Source organism: Humulus lupulus, chromosome 2 (assembly GCF_963169125.1).
Source record: "Humulus lupulus chromosome 2, drHumLupu1.1, whole genome shotgun sequence".
NCBI lineage: Eukaryota > Viridiplantae > Streptophyta > Magnoliopsida > Rosales > Cannabaceae > Humulus > Humulus lupulus.
The window spans coordinates 2,428,519-2,449,922 of NC_084794.1; the positions used below are offsets into that span (position 1 = coordinate 2,428,519).

General features: G+C 36.7%; 3 protein-coding genes across 3 annotated transcripts; 2 read left to right on the forward strand and 1 right to left on the reverse strand.

Moving 5' to 3' along the window:
* Positions 1-6,270: 6,270 nt before the first annotated feature.
* On the forward strand, positions 6,271-7,003 carry LOC133816870 (histone H2B-like). The gene has a single exon (XM_062249181.1). It carries the CDS (start codon positions 6,374-6,376, stop codon positions 6,803-6,805), a length of 432 nt encoding a protein of 143 aa, XP_062105165.1. The 5' UTR covers positions 6,271-6,373; the 3' UTR covers positions 6,806-7,003.
* Positions 7,004-13,586: 6,583 nt separating this feature from the next.
* On the forward strand, positions 13,587-14,341 carry LOC133816869 (histone H2B-like). Its single transcript, XM_062249180.1, has one exon. It carries the CDS (start codon positions 13,687-13,689, stop codon positions 14,116-14,118), a length of 432 nt encoding a protein of 143 aa, XP_062105164.1. The 5' UTR covers positions 13,587-13,686; the 3' UTR covers positions 14,119-14,341.
* Positions 14,342-14,887: 546 nt separating this feature from the next.
* On the reverse strand, positions 14,888-18,655 carry LOC133816868 (pheophorbide a oxygenase, chloroplastic). The gene is made up of 7 exons (XM_062249178.1): positions 18,028-18,655; positions 17,397-17,632; positions 16,688-16,814; positions 16,247-16,383; positions 15,735-15,894; positions 15,375-15,653; positions 14,888-15,273 (listed from the first exon to the last, which is right to left on the reverse strand). The coding sequence occupies exons 1-7, from the start codon at positions 18,472-18,474 to the stop codon at positions 15,019-15,021; spliced, it is 1,641 nt and encodes a 546-aa protein (XP_062105162.1). The 5' UTR covers positions 18,475-18,655; the 3' UTR covers positions 14,888-15,018.
* Between the last annotated feature and the right edge of the window lie 2,749 nt (positions 18,656-21,404).

Genomic DNA, 21,404 nt, shown 5'->3' on the forward strand with positions numbered 1-21,404 from the left:
AAATTCAAAGTAACAATGGAAAAAATCCACAAACTATAAAAATCAGATTATAGACACATAACCAGACCCTACAACCTAAGAGCAACATTAAATCTTAATACAAATATCAGAAACAAAGTATCAAACAATATATACTAAAACATATCCTAGCTCAAAACAGATGCCTTCATATATAGGCATTAAAATAGATTCCTTCCTCAAAACAGAACCTCGCCCTACACTTAAATAGCAACACTAAAGCTAAATGCAAATGTTAGAAACAAAGTACCAAACAACATATGTTAAACCAAATCCTTACTCGAAACAGATCTCTTCATATATATATTAAAACAGATTGCTTGCTCAAAACAGAACCAGTAACACAAACAAAGATTAATGCAAAGTTTTGGAAATAGTAACACAACACAAGAACCAACAAAACGAGAATACTGAGGACAAACTAAGCTGTCAAAGAAGTAGACCCTATAAGAAAGTTGTAATTAGAACCAGAAACAAAGTACCAAACAAAATATATTTAAAAAAAAAATCCTTGCTCAAAACAAATCCCTTCATATATAGACATATTAAAACAGATTCATTACTCAAAACAAATCTCTGCATATACATACAAATTTATATACATGTATACATAATTAACCAAACCAGAAAAAATATATTTAATAAAAAAAATATAAATCTAAATGCAGCCGAAAAGCAAGCCACTAACAACATTTGGATACAAAGTACCAAACTAAATCTGAATAAAACCAACAGAGAAAAAATTAAAATACACAAACAGAAAAATCATAAACAATGTATGAGAACACCATAATCAAATCATAACAAAGTACCTCACAACTACGATTCATCATCAAACCTTCAGATTAATGGGGATTTAATCAGTATAAATCATACAATTTTACCTCCAAGGCCACAATCCATCTCCCTACCATCAAGCCTAATTCAAAAATGTCAAAGCCACTATAACGCCCTGGATAGCCAATACCGCTACACTGTGTACTTATAAAGGTGCATGACTTGCTAATCAAGTCATTTAGTTAAAAACGTGTCACTGAAACCATTAATGTGCTAGGGTTAAAATATTTTGGTCTCAAAAGGTACATTTCATATAACCAAACATTTTACACATGGGATCTCAAAAAGGAACAACGTTCAAAAGTCAGTTTACAAAATTTCCAGAGTTCAAAACAACCATTAGCCACTCTAAGGGCAAAAAAGATGATTATGGTTCTCCTGCTCTTGTCCCCCTCTCAACTGTGGTGGCTGAGCAGCTGATCATGTACATTCTGCTCTCACAGCTCTCCGACTCAGGGCTGATCAAGTTTGCCCTTGCCTTTACTTGCACCACAAAGCACCCGTGAGCCAAGGCCCAGCAAAAACACATCATATTATATAACAAACAATGATAACAATTTAATAACCATTTAAGCATGACCATATACTTAACATTCCATACTAATCACATAGCACGTAGATACAACCAATGATTCAACCAATTAACACTCAGCTAATCAGCATGACAAATCTACCAATCAATAATAACAATTAAATCAAATGATAATCAGGCTCGACACCTTAGGCCGCACCCTCTGTTTACCCCACTGACTCCGGCCAGCTTAAACCGAGCTCAGTGCATAATAAGCTATTCTCAGCTACCAATGGCCGAGCCGCTCCCTTTGCGCTAATGTAAACTGCGGCACTCTTAGGCCGCTCGTTTACTATTTACATGGCATAATACCATCCTCTATAAAGAATACAAAGCAGGGAACCCTTAGTCCCATTATCAATTCACAACCGGTGCAGTTTTCTTACCTTTAATTACCAAACATACTGGTTACACGAGATGCCTCTTGAGCACAATCCATTTCTCGAGCCCCTAGCTTAAACCTAGTCACAACCAAGACAAATGGATACCATTAATAATTGTAAAAGGCTTCTAAATAAGGTTTTAGTCTCCAGAACATCGAAATCCACCAAGCACGGTAGTAGATTCGATCCCGAGCACCCTAGGTTAAATTCCCATGTTTAAAACGCCAAAATCCCAAATTCCCTTAAGGGTCGCAGCTCAAGCCTCCCATGTCGTGGCATAGCCCCCAAACAAAGCCCATCTAGGCTCAGAACCAGACATGGGCCGCGGCCCTACATAGACCATGCTGCGGCCCGCCCTCCATCTCCCACATCCATTAACTTCAGAGGGCCACGACTCACCAAGAACTATGTCGTGGCCCGACCCCTTCGAACCTAGAAAAACCTCCATTTTTGACTCTCAAACCTCACTCAAAACCCTCCCAAACTATCCCAATTCCACAACTCAATTATCACAAAGCTTCTAACATGATTCCAGCAACACAATCCAACGAAAACCCAGCCTAGAAACTCCTCAAAATCCCACTTTAATCTCTGAAATCAAAAAGCTTAAAAACAACAAAACCAGTCAAGGAAACACTAGAATATAGCCTTTAAACCACAAATTCGAGCTTACCCTCTTTGATGAACCAGCTCTCTAAAAGGTTTCTGAGCTAACTCCTAGATTCCAAGCTTCAATTCTGTCCTTCAATGTCAAAATCCATAAACACCTCAAAACCCAGCCATAAACACAAAATTAATCACCGTGCATAAAGCTTTTATCTTACCTTAATTCTGTTTAAACTCCTTAGCTGAACACTAGATTAATCCTCCAAGACTTTAGCTCAATCCACTGAATTCCAGCTGAGTTTTCCTTAAGTTTTCTGTAGTGTTCTTTGGGAGAGAAAGGGAGAAAGAGGGGAAGGGTCGGTTTAACTTGTGTTCTACTATTTTCTAGAGTCTTTAGTCTATCCTTATGCAATTAAGTTAATCCCGAGGCTCGGGGTGCCGAAAATGTCCCCGAGGGCAAAGTGGTAAAATTCCCCAGTATTCCCACCTAAGCTTCCTAACCTCAAATATATCTACAATTATTTATTTCCATAACTCGATAACCTAAATAACCATCCAATACCTGAGATACCCATTGACTTGCGCCAAGTCAAGTATTAAGCCCCGTTGTGATTTTCCCGCTAACTAGCTCCCTAGGATCGCCTCAAGTCGCATACTGCGGATTTACCCACATAATAATGTGGTTCTCACAATTATAGCATATAATCACATTTACATTCATATAAACACACTAACATGCTTATCATATAATCATGCATTAAGTTAATAAATTCACACATAAATCAATTATGCCCTCCCGACACACTAATCAAGGCCCTTAAGTCATATTAGTGATTTTGGGTCGTTACAACTATCCCCTCCTACTGAGAATTTCGTCATCGAAATTTACCTGAATAGCTCGGGATACTGATCCCGCATCGCCGTCTCAAGCTCCCAGGTCGCTTCCTCGACCTTGGTATTTATCCACAACACTTTAACTAATGGAATCGTCTTATTCCGTAGAACTTTGTCCTTCCGATCCAAAATCTGAACCGGTCGCTCCTCATAGGACAAATTTGTCTGCAGTTCTAAGTCCTCATACTTCAGTACATGCGTCAAATCTGAGACATACTTCCGCAACATGGAGACATGGAATACATCATGAACTCCCGACAACGACGGTGGCAAGGCCAACTTGTAAGCCACCTGTCCAATCATTTCCAGAATCTCGAAAGGTTCAACAAACTGAGGGCTCAACTTGCCCTTTACTCCATATCTCCTCACCTCTCGCAATGGTGAAACTCGCAGAAACACGTGGTCCCTAACCTGGAACTCCACGTCTCTACGCTTGGGATCAACGTAGCTTTTCTGTCTACTTTGCGAAGCAAGCATTCTGGCTCGGATTTTCTCAATAGCTTCATTTGTCTTCCGAACCATATCTGGCCCCAAATACTTCATCTCACTCATCTCGTCCCAATGAATGGGTGATCCACACTTCCCTCCAATATATTCGTAAGCAAAACCCTTTACCTACCAATATTATTGGTAACGAAATATTATTCTAAAATATTTTTAATTTTATCAATATTTACCTACTGTTGACCGCGTTTTTGGCCAACGACGTGAAAACATCAAAAACGATAAACCTTCAAGAGAAATAAAACGACACAGACAATTTTGAACAGAAAGTAAATAACACACGCAATTTTTATAGTGGTTCAGCCCCAATATGTTGGTAATAGCCTAATCCACTTAGAGTTGTGATTATAGATATGTACTCAAGATCAGATGAATTGAGCCAACTGAGTTTCTTCAGTACACATTACAAGAATACAAGAATTCGTTATGATACCAGCACTTTTTCTCTCTAGAAAACTCAGACCCAAAATTTCCCAAAAGTCTCTAAAAAGAAGAGAGAGCCCCTTTTCTGATCTCATAAGCCATATATTTATAGGTTTAGGAACATACATCTGATATCCCATAGAATCGGGATATTTTATTATATTTATTACATTTAAATTACAAAAAACATTCAAAATGTAACAAAACCCCAAATTTGTGGGAAGAATGAGAGATTCCCGCGCGTGCCAAGACCGATTCTTGTTGAAGCTGTTTCTGGGAATCTTGACTTAGTCCTCCTCTATCTGGTCGACCCATATCTCCTACTGACCACTCATGCAAGTGCTGGTCGGACACATGCATGTTGGACACATGCAAGTGTTGGTAGGACATACACTTGCTGGTAGGACATGCACTTGCTGGTCGGACATGTGCATGGTGGTAGGACATGTGCATGCTGGTAGGACATCCACTCCTCTCGCCTAACATGGCACTCTCCTCTAGCATGCCATATCTCTCGTCTAACATGGCACTCTCCTCTAGCATGCCATGTCTCTCGTCTAACATGGCACTCTCCTCTAGCATGCCATATCTCTCCTCTAACATGGCACTCTCCTCTCTTCGGACCAGAGTCCGACCACATCTTGGACTACTCTTCGGACCAAAGTCCGACCACACCTTGGACTCTCCTTGGACCAAGATCCGACCACACCATTGGGCTCTCCTCGGACCAAGATCCGACCACCACCCTTGGGCTCTCCTCGGACCAAGGTCCGACCACTCCACCTTGGTCTCTCCTCGGACCAAGGTCCGACCATGCCCTTGGGCTCTCCTCGGACCAAGGTCCGACCATGCCCTTGGAGTACTCCTCGGACCAAAGTCCGACCATACCTTTGGAGTGCTCCTCGTACCAAAGTCCGACCGGGCACACCCTAGCCCAGGTACTCTCCTCGGGTGCACTTGGCTTGGACATGCCACCTCTCAAGCAGTCCAAACTCTTCACTGATGCACTGGGCTGCTGCTAAGCCAGATCACCCAACTACTCCATGCCACTCGCCATTTCTATTTCCACATCATCATTTTCAAATTTTGGGGATAACACCTACCAATAGTTCGTACCATTAAATATTGGGTAGGAAAATGTATCTTTACCTACCAATATTTATAGGTAGGTAAGAAATTGATAGGTAAATGTCAGATTTCCTGTAGTGAGAATTAATAAAACGAGGGGTTTATACATTTTTGGACCTTGTGTTTTATCCCATTACTTATTTGGACCCTGTGTTTTGTTAAATGATTAAAATAGAACCTTAATCCCAATTTTGGTCAAAGTTTTTTTCAACTGAAATCACAAATTATTCATCAAACTAACAATTCAGAACAAAAATAAAATCATTCTGCTTAAAAATTGCGTTGTTATATATATATATATATTTTTTTCATCAAAGTTGAGTTTAAGAGTCTATTTGAACCATTTTACAAAATATAGGGTCCAAGTATGAATTTATTAAAATACAATGTCCAAACAAGTGATCAGAAAAAATATATAGTAAAAAAAAAAAACCCTAAAATAAGAGCTAGCCTAGCAAAATTCTTATGAAAAAGCATAGTCCATAAGAAATTTAAAAGAATGAATTGATAAATTACGAGTAATAGTCATAAGTAAAAAAAAAATAAATAAGTATACATTTGGAAAATAAATAAATAATTAAAGATTCTTTAGAAAAAAATATTTGACATTTAGAGTTAGAATCCAAAATTGGGGTTTTATGAATAAATAATGAAATAGTAGTTTTCGGATAAAGCCCCGCCAAATTCAAATATTTGATCAATTTCAAAATCCAAACAAGCATTACACAACAATCCTGTAATAATCCAATCTCCACCGTCCAATCGCTGGTTCCCCATAATCGACCACTCCACGTCACCGATCCGATCCGCGTTCCCCATAATCGACCACTCCACGTCATCGATCCGCGTCTCACTCTTTAAGCCAATCAAATCTCTTTCCTCCCATTGTATATATACACAAACCCAAAACCCAAAATCTCACTCACTCATTCATTAGCTTTCGCTTAATCTTACACTTTCTCTCTCTAGAAATTTCAGTAGCCTCGTAAGAAGTCAGCAGCGAAGAGCAATGGCGCCAAAGGCCGAGAAGAAGCCAGCGGAGAAGAAACCGGCGGAGGATAAGAAGGCCGAGAAGACTCCGGCGGAGAAGAAGCCGCGGGCTGAGAAGAAATTACCCAAGGATGCTTCGGCAACTGATAAGAAGAAGAAGAGAACGAAAAAGAGTGTGGAGACTTACAAGATCTACATCTTCAAGGTCCTCAAGCAAGTTCATCCCGATATCGGAATCTCCAGCAAGGCCATGGGCATTATGAACAGCTTCATCAATGACATCTTCGAGAAGCTTGCTCAGGAAGCCTCCAGACTGGCTCGCTACAACAAGAAGCCCACCATTACCTCTCGGGAGATTCAGACCGCCGTTCGCCTTGTTCTTCCCGGTGAGCTCGCTAAGCACGCCGTCTCTGAGGGTACCAAGGCTGTCACTAAGTTTACTAGCTCTTAGACCAATTGCTCTGTTCTTGGGTTATAATCTTCATTTCTTGGGAATGACCCAGTAGGGAATTAGTGTTTCGAGTTTGTAAAGTTATCTCCTTTTTTCTTTTTTAGGTATTTATTATATTAGGGTTCCTTTTTGTAATTCCTGCATTTGATTATTACCAATCGAATGCTTTTGAAATGAAAAGATGGTTCTTTGTCCCAATTTCATTGTTTAAGATTCACCGGTGCACATTCTGTTCAGTAATTTAATTTTCTTTATTGTTTTTCAAAAAATTAGAATCATATTTCAGTATTTTATTTAGTTTGATGTTAATTATTGACAAAGCAAGTCTTTTAGTTCTGGTTGTTTTAATTATATAGTTCTTGGGTGGTAAAAATTCATTCTTTATGTTATATTAACTCATATTAGTATGTGATTGTATAATTAATTGGTTTTTAATTTCAAACAATTTAGTAATATATTTTTATTTGCAATTATAAATTAGGTGTATGCAACTTCATTATAATTCAATGTTGGGGTATGAGACATACATGTACATATATGTAACTCGAAACATCCCACCATATAAATCCAACAAAAGAATATAAAAATCACTACTCAATATATCAAATTAAGCCAAATTTACTCAAATGTGCAAAGATATCTTCAACATCTCTTTAAAAATGTCTAACTGATCAATCCAATTACTAAAATATACATCTAAATTAAATTTAAACAAGCTCTAATTATTCATGTGCATATTAATATCGAGTCGGCCGCATTCTCTTCCTATGCATTTTTCATAAGATAAATTATAGTAAATGATCCAAAATAAGGACATCAAGATGTTAAATGTTCTTATTATAAAAATTGTAGAGAAATGATAATTTAAATTGTTGATTACTTAAATTGTTATTTTTTATGTGCGTATAATTTTAATAAAGTAGTATATGTATATTATTTTTTATTATAAAGTTATGTTGATTTTTCAAGTTTTTTATGGGTAGTTGTTATATTATTTTCCAACTAGTGATATGTTTTTTGTGGTATGGTATATCAATTTTTTTATGATATTTAGTTTCTATCTTATTATACATAATGGTAATATATAATTTTGTATCATAATATATACATTTTAATGGTAGTATATTATTTTGCTATCATAGTATATACATTTTTTAGTAATAATTTTGTAAGTTTTACTTAGTAATGTATTTTGTGTATGATATATCATTGAATAACTCATAAAAAATGAAAAAAATTCAATATAACTTTAAAATAAAAACTAATTAAACAAAACTAATATACATATATCATAATATTAAAATATTTAAAATAAAATAGTAATTTGTTAAATGACATATTTAGTAATATGTAATAATATAAATGTGGATTGGTCATTTTACTTCAAAATTAAAAATATTAACATTTACTTACTTTCACATGCTATTGGTAGTCATTTTGCACCAAGCTCCTTCTTCATGATAGTCACTTCGCCTATATACACGATCTCTCTAATCATATATTATTTCATTTCTATATGCTTGACCCTCTTGTAACTCTTAGGTTCTTTTGATCTAGCTACTGCTCTGTTGTTTTCAGAGTGTAGGATAAGTGGAACAACTTACCACAATTACTTTCTTCAATTTAAATGGAATGAGACCTCTACTCGATCCTGGATTAGGGGGTCAGCAGGGTCATAATTGATTTAATATGCAATGATGTGATTATATGCAAGATTATGTGAGTTATATTATTATATGATGATAATTGCATGCATGTGGGCTCACTTCTTATTACATGGGCATTTTCGTAATTTTGATCCGTTAAGGGCAAAATTGTATATTTATGTGCATGTTGGTGATTTATGGGTGAGACCACATTATTATGTGGATATGTTTGAGTTATTCGGCATGAGACTGTCCTAGGATGCAAGTTAGCGGTTTGGTCATAACAAGATTAATTACCGGGTTCGGGGTGAGCCTAGAAGTAATTTGATGCTTAGTACATTACTGGGAATAAACGGGTAATGAGATATGATTTAATTATTATTTGAGAGTAACGAGAATTGGAGGACATTAATTATGATTAACGGGATAGATGGATTATGACAGTTTTACCCTTGCTAGCCTTGAGAGGAATTACATGGCCCTAGGGGCATTTTGGTCTTTTGACTATGGGATAAACTTAAGGCTGGTAAGTTGTAGAAGGAAGTAGGCAGCCAAAAACAGACTTCTCTCTCTATCTCTCGATCATCTCTTTCTCTCTCTCAGGTTGAGATTTTTGAAGGAACTTGAGGATTCAAGCTAGGGGATTAAGGTTTGTGAGCTTAGGATCTTAGTTCAACCATTGAAGGGGTTTGATTGTGTGTTTGAGGTAAGATTTCCAGCTGAAGTTTTAAAGTTTTTGTTATGTTTTAAGGTTATGTTTAAGCTTTGGATTTTGATCATGGAATTGTGTACGTGTTGATGTTTTGAGTGATTTAAGCCTTAGGTTTTGTTGTTAAACTGATGGATATGTTTTGTTGATGCTTTGTTTTGATTTTGGGACTAGTTTGATGAGGTTTTGGCTAGTTTTGAATTGAGAAAAAGGCAGGGGAGCTGGGTTCGCAGGGTAAAGTCGTGACCTGGACCCATTGTAGAGCCTCCGTTGGGCCCTGTCTAGCACGTGCGCTGCGACCACTAGGTTAAGTCGCTGCCTGCCCCTGGTACTCTAGACAGAGGCTCTCTATCCTAGGGGCGCGTCGCGGCCCTAGGGGGAAAGTCGCGGCCCGCCCCTCCTTTTTGTGCCAGGATGAGTTTTCAAGAGTTTTAGGCTCGGGGTTTTATTTCTCTGAGCTCGGGATCGAATCTACTAATTGTTTTAGTACGATTCGAGGTCCCGAGAGTGGGGTTTTAGAACATGAACCTTTTATTACTTATTTTTGGATCGATTGTTCTCAATGGTCATTCTTTTATTATTTCACGCTCGAACTAGAGGTACGAAAACTGCACCCATTATGTGACATGAATGGTTATTGATGAGGCATGTTGAGTGCTCTATATATGGACATTTATTGCAATGTAAATGCCTAGCAGCTTTGCTTATTTGTGAATAGCACTAACTTATTAGTGAGAAACGACATTGGTGTTAGTACTAGTCGTGAAGTCTTGACTTATCAGTCATGATCGGCAGTTGTACAAGGCACTGGTCGTATGGTATTGGCTTATGAGTCAACATCGACATTAATGTGTTTAACGCAGCTCGAAATGATTAGACCTAATCAATATGAGCATGAAATTCTTGATCGACCTATAAGTCGAAGAAAACTAAAGCGTTGGTCTAGTTTAAAGGCTAGTTATCTAGAGCCAAGGCCAAAAGGCTCAGGTGACTGAAACGTCACATGGCTTAGGGTGTGCAGAGCCCCAAAGTATGACTCATTAGTCACTTATCCAGAGAGTGACTCATTAGTCACCTATTAAAAGAGTGACTCATTAGTCACCCATGAAGAGTGTGACTCATTAGTCACCTACCCAGAGAATGACTCATTAGTCACCAATCTGGTTAGGGCTACAAGCCCCAAAATGAGTACATGATGATTTATTGATATTGTATACATGCAATAATAAGTTTTCTTGCTGAGTCTTCGCTCACGGGTGCTATATGGTGCAGGTAAAGGGAAAGAAAAACTCACCCACCCTTGAGTGGAGAGCTTAGGTGACGATGTGTACATATGCGACCGCTTAACCACTGAGGCCAAGGTGTTTCTCAGGGGAACTAGGGTTTAACCCTATATTTTGCTGCTTAGGTCGGTAGGTTGTAATTTTTATACTGTAATGACCATTTTGGATTGTAAATAACTTTGTAAACACTTTTATGGACCCATGTACAGTTTAACGTTTTAAAAATAAATATATCCATTCCTTTTGACAGAGATTTTCACCTGGCCTATTAATGACAACTAGATGCACATTTATAACCTAATGACTTATTTAGCGAGTTAAGCACTATTTAAAGAACACAATGTGACAGTTTTGGGTTATCAAGGGCGTTACAGATCCTCTCTTCTTATTCATCTTCTTCTAACGTTTTTTATACTATCCTTCAATTGCGAACACCTCCACTGCTGGCCGTGGCTCATAAGTCAAGTCTTTCAATCAAATAATATAGACAAACATAAATCATTTATCATAGATATGAACAATACAACCAGACATGATTAATAAAACATCTCAATCATAGTTATAACCATGTTCAATGACCAAACTCAATACTTAACCATAGACAAGGTGCAATTTTCTTAGGTTAGGTTCTTAACGAGACACGTATCACGACCCTGAGCACGATCCTTTCCTCTTGAGCCAATCGGTGAACCCTAGGCACAACCATAATAATGAATAACCATTAATAACGAGCGAATAATGGCTTCTGGATCGAGTCCTAGCCTACAAGACCTCGAATTCTACTAAACTGAGTAGTAAAATCCTTCCCGACCTTAGGTTTGAGTCCCAACAACTCAAAACTTCATTTGGCCATTTTCCCCAATTAGAGCCGCAACGCCCCCTACTAAGGGCCGCGACGTAACAAGTCAGAGAGCCCCATGCAATAAAGGCACATGACACACCCAAAGGCCTTTGAGTTCATGCGGGCTGCGGCGCTCCAAGAATAGTGTCGCGGCGCAACCCGCAAACCCAAAATTCCAGTGTTTTCCAGCGATTTTCTCTGAACCAAAACCACTAAAATCAGTCCCCAAACTTCAACCAACACACCAGAATTGAGTTCTAAACTCATAATAACACGTTATAGGCAGCATATTAACATCAAGAACAAAGCTAAAACCTCACCACTGACAAGAATCATGAGGCTCCATCTAAAAACCAATTGGTGATTAGTGGAGTTACACATGTTCTTATTAATAGTTCAATATTCTTACACATATTCCATGTGGGACACCATAGTCTAATATCCCCCCTCAAGATGGTGGCGATTTTTCGCTCACCAATCTTGAATCACCTGATCACAAGTGGCCCATTTTGTCAGCTCGCTTATTTTTTTTGGATCTCAAGTGTCTTTTCGCACTATGCGGATCTCGTGCGGCTTGGCTCACTCTTTTGGATCGGTGTGGATCGAATGCCCGCTAGGGAATTGGCTCTTGATACCATGACAAGAATCATGAGGCTCCATCTAAAAACCAATTGGTGATTAGTGGAGTTACACATGTTCTTATTAATAGTTCAATATTCTTACACATATTCCATGTGGGACACCATAGTCTAATAACCACAACTTAAAATCCAAACTTTGAGTTCAAAACTCAAGAACACTAAAACCAAACAAGAAATTCACCAAAAATAGAGTAAAATTCTTACCTCAATTGAGTAATTACGACCTAAAGCTGCACCTTAATCCAATTTCCAGCTCTAAGCCTCCAATTCAAGAACTTCCTTCCCCAAAATTCAAAAGCTTAACCAAAAACCAAGAGAGAAAGGGGGAAGCAAGAGAGAGAGAGAAGTGGGAGAACTGCTTAAGTGTTTTTCTGATTTTGGGGGCTTCTAATTGACTAATTCAATCCAAGGCTAGGGAAAAAACCAAAATACCCCTTGCCCAAATCTTAGCTCTTTAATGCCCTCAAGGGAAAAATGGTAATTTGCCATCATTTTCACTAAATCACGATTAACACCATTTTCCTCAATTAATTCTAATCTCCCCAAATAATCACCAAATAACTTCCCATTACGTGACAAATCCTGGTGATGTGCTATATTACCGAAATACCCATTGGCTCACCCTGAGCCGGTTGTTTAAATCTGTTGTGACTTTTTCGCTAATTTTCTCACTAGGATAGTCTCGTGTCGAATAACTCAAATATATCCATTTAATAATGTGGTCCAAATAAAAAAACACATATATTTACAAATATACCATCAACGGGTCAAAATTACGAAAATACTCTTCTAATAAGAAACTAGCCCACATGCATACTTAATACACCTAAACATGCTACAATAGTCATATCATATTATAACTCACATAATCCATATAATTATAAAATGCACATACTATTCGTTTATGCCCTCCCGACACATTAATGAAGACACTAAGTCTTATTAGAAAATTTAAAATATTACACGCCTGCTGCCATTTAGCATGCAAGACTAGGGCATGTAAATCCCGATGACATTATCATCACATGCTCATCTCAGAGGCACATTGATCACTTCATGAGCTTACTACAACAAACCTTTGTTGTTCGTGATTTAGGTACGCTTCACTACTTCCTTGGCATTGAGGTTACCTACTCCACTAATCAGATTCATCTTTGCCAGCAAAAGTACATCAGAGACATCCTCACTATGACTGATTTACTGGACTCAAAGTCTGCTTCCACGCCATTTGAAGATCCATTCGAAGAATTGTAGGGTCTCTTCATTACGTCAGAGTGACTCGTTCGGACATTAACTTTGATATAAATCGTGCATGTCACCCTACATAGAAAAAATTAATAAGTATTCTTTTGGAAAAAATTTAAATTATTTATTGGAAAAAATTTAAATTATTTATACTTGTATTTTATTTTTGGAAAAGCTATAATTAAAGAATCTTTAGAAAAAAATGTTTGAAATTTAGAGATAGAATCCAAAATTGACGGTATATGAATAGCTATTTCTCATCAATTTCAAAATCCAAACAAGCATTACACAACAAATCCAATCTCCACCGTCCATTCACTCGTTTCCCATAATCGACCACTCCACGTCATCGATCCGCGTCTCACTCTTTAAGCCAATCAAATCTCTTTCCTCCCATTGTATATATACACAAACCTAAAACCCAAAATCTCACTCATTCATTCGCATTCGCTTTGTCTTACACTTTCTCTCTCTAGAAATTTCAGTAGTCTCGTAAGGAGTCAGTAGCTAAGAGCAATGGCGCCAAAGGCCGAGAAGAAGCCAGCGGAGAAGAAGCCGGCGGAGGATAAGAAGGCCGAGAAGGCTCCGGCGGAGAAGAAGCCGAGGGCTGAGAAGAAGTTGCCGAAGGATGCTTCGGGGACCGATAAGAAGAAGAAGAGAACGAAAAAGAGTGTGGAGACTTACAAGATCTACATCTTCAAGGTTCTCAAGCAGGTTCATCCCGATATCGGAATCTCCAGCAAGGCCATGGGCATTATGAACAGCTTCATCAATGACATCTTTGAGAAGCTTGCTCAGGAAGCCTCCAGACTCGCTCGCTACAACAAGAAGCCCACCATTACCTCTCGGGAGATTCAGACCGCCGTTCGCCTTGTTCTTCCCGGTGAGCTCGCTAAGCACGCCGTCTCTGAGGGCACCAAGGCTGTCACTAAGTTTACTAGTTCTTAGATCAGTGGCTCTGTTCTTGGGTTATAGTCTTTACTTTCTTGGGAATGGCCGAGTAGGGAATTAGGGTTTCTAGTTTGTAAAGTTCTGTTCTTTTTTTATTCTAGGTATTGTATTAGAGAAGTCTTGCCTAATTTTGGGTATGTGGTGACTGTAGTGAAATTCCTGGATTTAATTTATTTCCAATCGAATGCTTTTGAAATGAAAAGATGGTTCTTTATCCCAATTTTCATTGTCTATAATTCACTGGTCCACATTCTGTTCAATAATTTAATTTTCTTTATTCAGTTCTTTATGCAGTTTGATGTTATTGACAAAGCAAGTCTTTTTGTTTTGGTTGTGATAAAATTCATTCTTAATATAGTTACTGGTATTAGGAAGTAATTGTGCTTTAATTGATTTTTAATTTCAAATAATTTAGAGTTAGCTTTCTACTTGCAAATATAAATTAGGGATTTGCAACTTGAAAAGAATTGTGCCCTGAAATTCAATAGAATTCCATTCTGTGTTAGACTGAGAATCTTTCTTTTATGATTAAATGCTTGAAATTTGAAACTAAAAGAAGCCAGACAACTGTAGTAATTGCCCCTTTAGCCAACTATGTTTTTTTTTGTTTTCTTTTCATATAAAGATTTTTTGTTTTTATGTGAAACAGAAGGGTTTGAAATTGAAGCCCATTCAAGATTTTTTACTCCAAATTTTAATTATTAAGTGATTATGAACCCTTGTTTTGTCTAAGGATGGATTTTAGGCACATTCAAAGTCCGAAAAAGGAGAAAAATTTTGCGTCTTCTTCAAATTTCCTTTCTTTTCTTACATCTTAACTCCTATATCTTCAGATTATATCAATTCCTAATACTGATGAGTGACATTGATACAGATTATTCACTCTTAAATTCCTCTCTAATCAATGTCAGCATGTACATAATCAATGAACACAAAATTCTTTTGGAGCTCATTCAGAGCATAAGCCAAACCAGCACTCAGGATTGCTAATCCCGCCAAGAGAATCCGAACTTGAATCTCGGAAGGAATCCCAGCTGCAGCACAGGAAGCAACTGTGGCGCCAATTAGCAGCTTTTGCCATGTTTGGAATGCTGTGTAAGCTCCTTTACATGATGAGCACTTAAGGGTGTGCTGCTCGAATCTGTCTAGCATCTGTCGAAACCAACCGAAATAGATAACAAACACAAAAACCAATCAGATGATTCTGTTGTCTGTGGAGACAAAACCAATTAGATAATTGGTTGGTTACTCACCTCGCGTTTTGATAAGACCGTTGATGGCAAAGGTTGTTGGCTGCTTGTGCCAAACCATTCTGGTTGGCTGTTGCCATGGCGCCTCAGCCAATTTCGAAACGCCAAGACGAAACGATCAGCCTGGGTGGGTGTGAATGTGAGTTTAGTGTATTCCTTGTTAACATCTGTAGAACCGTCCTTTGATTTCGAAAGAAAAACCTTTTCTTGTCCTTGAAGGACAATCATGTCTCCATCGTACACTTTGTTTGAAGTCCAGTGCTCATGCCATCTCGGAATTACCTGACAGAAAAACAACAAATGTCAGCACATAAAATTTTCAAACTAAATGAATCTATCACTAGAAAGATCATATTTCCTCACCTGCCACCAAGCAGGCCCTGGCATTGTGAGCTGGAAGAAGTTTCGAGCACTACAAACGATAGAACGAGTCTTCCCTGGTGCCATTGGTACATTGAATGAACAAATCCAAATAACCCATTTTTGATCTCCAACTATGGGGAGCTTTGTGTCTATCTCTACTCTGAAATGCAATGACATGCGCGGTTAAGTTTCTGAAGCAAAAACAGCAAAACAAGAAAATAAAAATACAAATTCCTCTATAATTTACAACTGAATATGGCAACAAATGTCATTTCAAAATTTTCCCTGCAATTAGACCCCATAAAATATTGCAACGATGGATATCTGAATAAGTGATCCTCGACGCTTTTGCAGGGAACTAAACTAAGAGTTCATGAGCCCTAACAAAGCTATCAAAGTAGAAGTGTTTACTGGAAAGATGTTAGTAGCTACAGAAATGTTTAACTGCCTTAGCAAGGGGTTTGCATTTTTATTTTGAGCTGTTATAAATTTAAGAGAGTGAATGAAGTTACTTGTTTATGTAATAGCAAGGAGCAACAAACTCGGCGCTGATCCGTGGGTTCCCATCATTTGCACCAGCAAAGCCCCAAGGGCCAGTAGCCTCCATCTTAAATGGCAATGGCTTAGCTCTGTCTCTTCTTCCTGTAACCTGTGGAGAAGCAACCGACAAGGTATGTCGACTAATGTAAGTGTCAAAGAAGCCTATGGCTATGGCTATGGCTATGGCTATGGCTATGGCTATGGACTAGCCTTAAATGATAACTAAAAGAGCTATGCACTTAGACCCTTATGGGAAATCAACTGTTTTTTCAAAGAAGCAAATACAATCAAAGTTAGGACTAGAGTTAGACAACGGTTACAATAAGTATTTAACTTAGTGAAGTCTTCCAAATTATTCAGTCAGGTGAGAATGAGTGAGATCAAGTAGATATTATACATGACCAAGTAAGTACCGTGTGATGAGCAAAATCAATATGGGATGGATCAGAGACATTTTCCATCAGTGTATCATAGCCATAGAAGAGATCACGCTGAATGGTCACAGATGAAAACTCAGGATTATTAAAGTCATCAGGCAACCTAAACATTTAAAGGCATTATTTTATTAGAAGATCATTAAAATATTCAGAACATGACAATAATCAAAGCATAGAAATATTTAAATATTGGGTTTATGCTTTTTTAGATCCAGTGTTTTGGTTCATTAACTGTTTGGACCCTGTGTTTCGACAAATTACTTTTTGGACCCTGTGTCTTCTAAAATAATTCAAATAGACCCCTAAATCTAATTTTGATCAAAGTTTTTTGAACTAAAATCACAAATAATTTATCAAACTAACAACTCAGAATAAAAATACAGTTATTCTGACTAAAAACTGTATTGTTATATTTAATTTTTTGTTCATCAAAATCAAATTTAGGGGCCTATTTGAACTATTTTACAAAACACAGCATCCAAAAAATAATTTGTTAAAACACAGAGTCTAAACAAGTAATGAGTCAAAATACAGGTCTAAAAAGTATAAACCCTTGAATATATACACTAGATACCCTAGTATGAGTTAACAACAATATTAAAACACATACTTTCTACAAAAAAGAAATGTTAAAATAAACTATTTGAAAACAAAAACAAAGATTTCAATGAATATAATAGATTACATGGGAGGCTTGGTGGCATTTGCTCTTTCCCAACCATTCTCATCAGGCCAAACGAACAGCAGACCTTGGGAGACCAGTGTGGGGAACCTTGTAGCACATGCTCTCGGAGACCGGATGGCACGAGCTTCCGGCCCTTCTGGTGCAGCCTGTGGAATTTTAGCACAAGATCCACATCCAGCAAAAGACCATCCATGGTATGAACACTGCAAATTACCATCTTCATCAATTCTTCCTTCCTGCAAAACCAAACAAAAACTCACTTCTGTTAAGGTTCATATTTTGGATTGAATGCTCGTTTGAGCTAATCCCAGCTCAAAACCAATAGGCACTCTCAAGATGGTAGCTCTTTCTCATTACCAATCATGAAATGAATGTAAAGTAGCTCTTTTTAGTTCACTTTAATTTTGGATCGGTTACTCTTTTGATTTAATGGAATCTGATACCATGTTAACATCTCTAACTCAAAATCAATAGTAATAATTCGATGCGTGACACGTTAATAAATTCAACTAACTTAACCATATAATTGTGCAAGTATTTCAGTTACCATAGCTATGAATCTAAAGATTTCGTTTTTTTAATCCCAAAAGAGCATAATCAGAGACTAGAGAACACAGTTCGATAAGCTTACAGATAAAGGAGCAAGACGATGTGGGCATTTGTCATCGAAAGCAACCCATTGCCCAGTAGCCTTTTCGTTCCACAGAACAAGGTCTCGACCCAGAAGCTGAAACGGAGTGGGCAATCGAGGGTCCAAATCTTCCACAAGAGAAACTGGGTACCAGTGATCTCTCCAGGAGAATTTCGAATCCGAGCTCTCATCACCCGTCTCCTCCTCAGCGCCGTACTCCTCTTCTACCAGTTCCTGATCAAGCTCCGAGCTCGATGGCTGAGTAGGAGGAGCAGCCACTCGTAGAGGCGAGAAAGTGGCTGATTTGGTAGAGATTTTGCGGTTTGGAGCATTGTTGGATATCAAGCAAGAAAGGGTTTTGAATGGTTTGTCAAAAGAAGAAGAAGACGAAGAAGAAGGTAAGGAAGGGAATGAAGCAAAAGCAGAAGAAGAAAGGAGTAACGCCATTAAAGGTGGGGTTTTGAAGTGTTCAAACTGATTAGAAAGAGTAGTTAATTTATAATGGGTGAGACTTGAAAAAGAGAGTAGAGACAATGGAAAAAGGAGGAAGAAGATGTTGAAGAAGACGACTTTGCGTGCAAGCTTCAAATATCTGACTGAAATGAGAAAGAGAAAGAGAAATCACTCTGTTTCTGTAATTTTTTGAGCTCTAATTATTATTATTATTACTAGTAAATTTGAGAATATTATAGAGGTTGCTAACGTAGCAACAAGTGATTGGTTTAAAGTTTATATTTTTATCATGTCCACAAATAATATGGATGAACCTTAATTTGTTATTGTGTTATTTTTATGATAACCTTTAGTATGTAGAAAAAGTACAAGTCAAGTCTTTCATTTTTCACGTTGATTATGTGTAAAAAAAAATTATGTGTTTTTCACTTCTTATTGTCCAAAAAGTGTGTTTTTAAAATAAAAATAAAAATTTATAGTTTTAAAATAAACTTTTGAAAATGTAATTGGTTAATTTGTAAATTATTTTTTAATTTTAAAAAACTAATATGTAATTGGTAGAGAATCTGAAAAAAATAAAATAAAAAAGTGATGGATTTGTAAGATTTTAGAATATAATAATTTGGATTGAAAAAAAACGTGAAAATAAGAGTATGATTGGTTCGCGATTAGAAAACTGTATTTTTGAAAAGTGAAATCTGAATTTAGCGACTAAAAACATGTTTTTGAAAATGTGATTGACTCAATGTCAGTAAACTGTTTTTGAGTTTTAAAAAACTGAATCTGTGATTGATATTAAATTCGAAAATATAACATAAACTAAATATATGGGATTTTGGAAAATAATTTCACAACCTTAACAAATTTTGGATACAGATTTGAATTTAATTTTAAAAAACAAACTACCAATCACTAATTATAATGAGTCCTACTAATTTTAAGTATTTGAAAACATAAAATTGGATCTCAATAGGATACCAATAAGATCCTAACATTTTCAATTTTGTAGCTTAAAATTAAAATTAGTATTTGAATTGAGAAATTAAAAATAAATAATCAAACAAATATTCATGTGATTCCCACCATTATTAAGTTTTAGAATTCATAAAATTAAATTTGAATTCACTAACAATTATCCAATATGTATCTATTTATTTATTAGTAAATTAAGTTATAAAAAGCAAACTTATAACTTGAGTTTTACACGTGGGATGGGCAATTGGAAAATGCAATAGCTAATAATTCATAACACAGAATCAAAAGAAAATATGTTTTTTTTAAAATCTTACTATCAAAATTATATGTAATCCTATTTTAAAGAAATGTTGGGTACTCTTATCAAAATTATTCCTCCTTGGGTTTGTGTTAGAGATTAACTTAAATAGCTCACAAAATACCTTGGTGGCTTATTAAAATTCCTTAATTATCTATAATACGAATTAATTGATATAGTTTGACTACATGTGATCATATTATTGTTTGAGAATTAATGCAATAAAAATATAGTTTGAATTAGAAGATTAATAAAACTAAGGTTACAACTCTATGTTTAAAATACAAATAAAAGTAGTGAAAATAAAAGAAGAAAAAATATGAAGAAATACAACCGCGAAGAAATAACAATACAATATGAATAATAGAGAAAAATAAAAACAAAAGAAGAAAAAGAAACTCTCACTTACACTATCGTAAGTGGAGAGTAGTGTGGAACAGCAACTTGAACAAGTTTCTAGACTTTTATTCAAAAACTTTTTTCTCTAATCACTAAGCACTAAGGTACATGATAAACGAGTTTTAGGCTCGTTTATGGTCTTAGTTTTTAGGCTATTTTTCATTAGTTAGGACTATGTTATTTCGGAATTATGCTCGTTTGTTCTTGTTTCAGGGTGATTAATGTTAAGCGATACAAATGATGAAAAGGAGCAAAAGTGGAATAAATTTGGGACAGAATTGTGAATTTTGATGGTTCTGTAAGTAGTGCTACAGCGCTACCAAGGGAGCGCCATAGCGCTAGGAAGCAACTTTGAAGAAGCTCGTTTCTGACTTCAGTGCTACAGCGCTGCAACATGAGCGCTACAGCGCTTGGACGCAGTTTTCAGGAGGTGGTTTCTGACTTTAGCGCTACAGCGCTGGTGCCCAGATTTTCCCCATTTCAGTTTCTGACTATAGCGCTACAATGACAGCGCTACAGCGCTGGGTTACGATTTTTCACCAAGTTAATCACTTCTAGATGGGCAATTGGGTCTTTTCCACTCGAGAATTGAGAGGGGTTTTTAAAGAAGCATAGTGTGCGACTGAGGGGCATTGGCCTAAGGAGACGGCTGGAGGCACATGATAGAGGATTGCGAGCGGACTTGAAGAATTCATCACAGCTTTTCTTCTTTTCTACTTTAAATTTCTGTATTTTGGATGCTTTTAATTTCTCTTATGGTTATTATGAATTTAATCATGAACTAAACCATTAGTTTAGGGTTTTAATGGATTCTCCTGAACCTTTATTTTAAATTAATGCAAGTTTTATGATTTCAATTTTATCTTGTGATTTATTCAATTTGATTCTAATGTTTGTGAATGATTGATCACCATTAACATGAAATATATGATTTTGATTCGAAATCTGAAAAGTGAGAATTGAATATGCTGTAATTGAATAAACATAGATTTCATATTAGGACGAGAGTACCTGTGTGGTCTGTGTAGTTTTAGGGTTGTTAATCTTAATGCCTATCTTATGTTTATTTATCACAGAGATGTAGAAAATTTGCATAAGATTGAGACTTATATATCCTAGTACGAATATAAGTTATTATTGTTGACCTGCTATCACAAGAGAATAATTGAATAATAAGATTTGTGTTAAGGAGAATTAAAGAGGATGGTTGATGAAATTAATTGCCCTAGTTTTTAATCCATTGAATTTTCGT